This window comes from Myxocyprinus asiaticus, chromosome 8 (assembly GCF_019703515.2).
Source record: "Myxocyprinus asiaticus isolate MX2 ecotype Aquarium Trade chromosome 8, UBuf_Myxa_2, whole genome shotgun sequence".
Classification (NCBI taxonomy): Eukaryota; Metazoa; Chordata; class Actinopteri; order Cypriniformes; family Catostomidae; genus Myxocyprinus; species Myxocyprinus asiaticus.
Window position 1 is genome coordinate 15,299,292 of NC_059351.1, and position 5,192 is coordinate 15,304,483.

Here is a 5,192-nt window from a genome sequence, read left to right on the forward strand (position 1 = left end):
GATGTTATACGCAGATTAATTCTCTACAATGAGAATAGCTCTTAAAAATGTGTAACTGACTTTTCCTAAACAATTAATGATTTAAAAATGGATGTTATGTTAAAATAACCAGAGATTCCCAGAAACTGTAATAGGTTGAAATAGAACAGGAATAGAAAACTGTCAAATGTCAAAACAACAGTCTGATATTGAATACAAACAATTCAGTGAATGCCAACATGAGTTTAAGAATTCATTGATTCTACATGTGTAGATGCTGAAGCAAAGCAATGCGATATTTACACATTTTGATCATGTGCCATCCATAAAGGTTCTCCCGGTATCGCCACCCCACACTAGGTCTGTGCCCCATCTTGGCCACCCCAGTAAAAATGTCCTGGATACGCCACTGAGCGTAGGCCTACAAACTCAGTATTATTTTGTTCGTGAACAAATCAGTGTTTTTGAATGAATCTTTAAAGTGAATGTATCGTTCTCGTTCACTTCCATTGTTTCGGTCGTGAACGACATGGGACATTTAATGACACAAATAACACATCTGTCGCCACCTACTAGGGCAAGGTCTGCAAATATTGTGACTGAACGACTCTTTTTGGTGAACGGATTCAAAAGACTCAACACTCTGGTTTGTGCGCAACGGTCGCGCGCTCTCCAGTGGGTGTGCGCGACAGACAATGTGAACGCGCTCAGCCTCCCTCTTCCGCAGAGTATCGCACCGCTGCTGGGAGGATGGATGGAGCAGGCTCGTTTGGAGCAGGGCGAGCCGGTTCGGCCTTCGATCTGATCGCCTTCGTCAAACAGCCTCAGACTATCCTAAGAGTGCTGGCATGGGTAAGAGCAATAATATTTATGGTATATGATTAATAGAACTACTGTATGTGGTATCAGTTTCTCCTTTTTTATTGGCCAAACGATTATTTAACTATACGGCGTTGATTTTCCATCAGGCATCAGAAAGCTTGTTTCTAGTATTATTAATATTCATTATAACGTATTTACTGCTTTAAGGGGTCCTGTATGTATTGTAATGATTGGGTGTTATTATAGGATGCTGTGTTCTTTAGGTGCACGATCACGTCAGATGTTGCTGTGGTAATGACGCACGCATTGCGTGTTAGATTACGCTTTAGTGACATCGATTGCAATATTTATTCCACCCAATGCAAACGAGATACAAGAGTTTATGTAAATTATGTATATGTGTGTGGCACTTTTTCTATTGTAAAATCATAATACATTGATGTTGGGTCTGCTTAAAAGAGTGTAAGAAGCTTTCAGAAACTTTTCTTTCTTTCTTTCTTTCCCAATATGTCTGAACATGTCTGAATTTGATTTGATATATTTAAGTTGGGTGGTGATTCTGGTTCTGATTCTTATAATTTAATAAGGAAAAAACAACACAAGCATTATTAATTGCAAATGATATGCCTTCTTTCTGTTTCTGTGATGACTGACTGTGTGATGTGATGTATATATCAGCATACAGAGTTCCATTGCCTAAAATAGCACACCACATCATGATACCTGAGCTTTGTCAATGATTTACTCTTACTGTTTCTCAAACACACACAAAATAGACTGCACATATTTGTGTTTCTTGGTGATCTCTGGTGTTCCGTTTGAGTGGGTGTGGTTGTATGTGTAATCTGTTGTATTAGTGTGAATTAGCCACATTTTCTCTCTGAGGTGCAAATGAAATTCCTTCCGAGCGTGTGCTGCTAAGAAATTCATAGTATTGTGCGGCATCAATAAAGAGAATTACTGTATGTGGCGCTTCCACTTATCATGTATAATATAAGAGAAGAAAAGCTGCACTTAGATACTTACAAATAATTGAAGACTTTCAAGAATTTAACATTAGGTCAGGAATGAAGCTTGTAGTCCTGTTTATAGCCACTAAATATAAATTGTTTCTTTGCTTATTTTCTCTCTGTCTATCTCTAGATCTTCTCCATGGTGGTCTTTGCCTCTATAATAAATGAGGGATATGTGAACATGGGCAGTGAGCGACTGCACTGTGTCTTTAATAAGAATGCAGATGCATGTAACTATGGCATCACTATAGGAATCATGGCTTTCATAGCAAGTGTCTTCTTCCTGGTCCTGGACGTCTACTTTCCCCAGATCAGCAGTGTCAAAGACAGAAAGCGAGCAGTGCTGTTGGAGATGGGTTTTTCAGGTAACACACACGCATAAAAGCTATGACACGACACACCTGTTAACCTATCTACTGTACTGTATATATCACTTCGTGGCACTATAACATGATGACCTCTTGTAACAGTATTAGCTTAAATATAACACTTTGGTATGTTAGAGAATGAAACACACACACACACACACACACACACTACTTGACATTAGGCTTCAGTCACATATAACAGGCTCTTTCTTAAGCTCTTTTTCACTTTCCCATCTCATCTCTTCAGGATTTTGGACATTCCTTTGGTTTGTAGGATTCTGCTTTTTGGCCAATCAGTGGAGTCACACGTCCCCTAAAGAGCTGCCATTAGAGCAGGCATCAGACGCTGCTCGAGCAGCTATTGCCTTCTCGTTCTTCTCCATCCTTACTTGGGTAAGACACCATACCTTCCTACAAAACACATGGTTATAATAGCACTCATATTTGACAGCTAATATTGGTGTTTGTGTTTCAGGCATACTCATGTCTACTAGCAGCGCACAGGTTTAAGAACATTGTCTTTATGGAGGATAAACAGATGCTTTTGTCCAAACAGCCTAACAGCCTTTCACTAGTATAGATTTCCTATGTTACTTTAAAGTGAACACTAAAATATGCTGACAGTAGAAAGTAGAGGGCACCCATATTATGAAAGCGAATGGCAATACTGTTTGTGCATGCTGTCTGTATTGAGGTGTGTACTACTAACAAATGAAATGGATGTTTAGAAGAAATACCAGATGGTACAAATGGTACAAAAACAGTTTTTGGATGACATTTGACAATTGTAATTGTATATGTGTGTGTATGTATAAACAGTATATATATATATATATATATACAAAAATAATGATTGTTTTTCAAACAGGTTTCCCTAATAATTGATACTCAGGCTGATTATACAGTGAATTCGGTGACAGTAATTCAAAAGTTCTGCTGCTGAAATCGGTCTGTGTTTACTGAAATTCAAATGACCAATTTCGGGGTAAAAAGTCCACAAAGTAGTGCCAAAAGCGAGTTGTATTTTTAGATTCTAAATGATGTAATACAGACAGGTATGCATATTTTATTTTCTCTACCCCCTAACCCAAACCCCAGCCCTAAACCTAACCACCAGTGGAGTAAAAATTTTGTTTCAGAGTGAAAATGCATTCTCCAAATCAGGCTTAACATTGTTTATGTGAACACGATTACTTCCTGGTTTCCATAAGACCAGAACCTGTTTCTGTGTGAATCAGTAGCGCCACACAAAAGGCAAACACATTTGAGTTGATGCAAAAATGTAATGGGAGATGGTGCTTGTTAGTAAGTTGGCTGAATGGGGTTGATTTCAAGGTACATGAACTTTCAGAAGCAACATATCAAATTAAGCGTGTGATCTTGTTGTGCTACTATACTTGATACTTTATAAGTATTAATTATCTTTCTCTCTAACATGTGACTAATCTGACTAACATACATAATCCTGGTTACCCTCACTAGGCGGCCCTTACCGTGAGCGCCATTCAGCGTTTCCTGCTCGGTACTGACATGACACTGTTTACTGCTGAGCATGTGGCCAGCCAAGCCCCTAAGCAGCCATACCCCTCCAATGATGTCATCGGCCAGACCACCATCCCTGTCAACGCTTACCAGAGTCCTCCGCTCATTGAAACCGTAGAGACCTGCCCCCCCGGCTACAACATCCCGCCTGCGTTTTAATCCACAGCCAATCGGAAAAGATGAATGTAGCAGTGACAAAGGACAGAGTAAAGACTGCTTTTAATGTTAGCAAAATGTATTGTGATGTATCGCATTTTAGCAATGGGGTGGTGAGGGGGTAATGTTCACCTCTATAGTGTGCACTATAATTTAGAAAAAAAGTGTGAACAAAGTTTCACATTAACCTGAGCAAATGTGGCTGTTTTGGAACATTGATTGTCATAACCCACACAAAGATTTTACATTTAGACTACAAGGAACAAATCATTGTGTCAAAATTACCATGTGTTATTTATGTAGTAATGCATATTTAATATTATATGATCTAAAGACATGACAAAACTTTAAAGGGGCACAAAGTTATTTTTTTATTTGTTTTGCTGATTGATATGACAGTGATCTTGGACTTGTACTGACACCTATCAACATGGTAGCAGCATCACGCAATATCTAAGGTGTTTGTTTACCAATGCCATTGAATGCATTGTGTGTGAATGTGTGTGCTTGCTCTAATTCTGTCAAATTGCATGATATGGTAAAATGACACTGAAATCTCCTCTAAAGCATAGAGGTAACAGTTATATTTTGTTAATGGAAGAAGTAAAAATGATTATCAAAGTCTTTGGAGCGATATGTACATTGAGGTCCGGAATAAAGATAAATCAGTACAGTGAACCAGACCACTTGATACCATTATTGTGTACTGTACATTGATATGCTTATTACGGCATTATGTGCAAATGTTTAATATGCAATGGTCTGTGGTGGAAGCATTTGCTGTCGACACTCAATTTCACTTTGTGTCAGTTGATTGAGAAATATTTAAATGGGTCATGATATGCCTTTTTTTTAAAATTATTATTATTTTAATATGTTCCTTGAGGTTCACCTATGATATTAGTAAAGTTTTTGCACAAAATGCGGTCATATATTTGTAAAACATGATCATTTCCCACCCTCATTCTGACCCTCTGTCAGAAACACTCAATTTTTGTTCTGCTTCTCCTTTAAGACTTGATAGGAAACGTCCACTGTTTTGATTGGCTCTCTGCTCTTGATTGACCTGCTCTCTCCTTGTCATTTCACTGCTCACCATTAGTGGGTGGGCTACGGAAGTGATAAGGTAAAGTAGGGCTGCATCCGAAACCAAAGGCAGCTGTCTTGGTGCCTTGCTGCCCTGTCAATGACTCAACAGAGAGCATTTGCCTGCAAAGGTACCTCCAGAAACTGGTTTTGGACAGGCTACTGAGGCAGCATAACTTCACATCGTAGCAAGGATACCAGCAACTGATTATTGCCATCTAGTGTC

At 38.8% G+C, this 5,192-nt stretch overlaps 1 protein-coding gene across 1 annotated transcript; it reads left to right on the plus strand.

Annotated features, from left to right (window-relative positions):
• Nucleotides 1-678: 678 nt before the first annotated feature.
• On the plus strand, nucleotides 679-4,558 carry LOC127445435 (synaptogyrin-3-like). Its single transcript, XM_051705505.1, has 4 exons — nucleotides 679-831; nucleotides 1,945-2,179; nucleotides 2,430-2,575; nucleotides 3,665-4,558. Exons 1-4 carry the CDS (start codon nucleotides 730-732, stop codon nucleotides 3,881-3,883), a joined length of 702 nt encoding a protein of 233 aa, XP_051561465.1. The 5' UTR covers nucleotides 679-729; the 3' UTR covers nucleotides 3,884-4,558.
• The last annotated feature ends 634 nt before the right edge of the window (nucleotides 4,559-5,192 follow it).

What these genes read in the sequence shown, in the direction of transcription:
- LOC127445435 (XM_051705505.1), top strand. Translation starts at nt 730, where the DNA reads ATGGATGGAGCAGGCTCGTTTGGAGCAGGGCGAGCCGGTTCGGCCTTC. An exon ending in TCCTAAGAGTGCTGGCATGG is followed by an intron (nt 832 to 1,944) that starts GTAAGAGCAATA and finishes GTCTATCTCTAG; the next exon opens with ATCTTCTCCATGGTGGTCTT. An exon ending in TCTTCTCCATCCTTACTTGG is followed by an intron (nt 2,576 to 3,664) that starts GTAAGACACCAT and finishes TACCCTCACTAG; the next exon opens with GCGGCCCTTACCGTGAGCGC.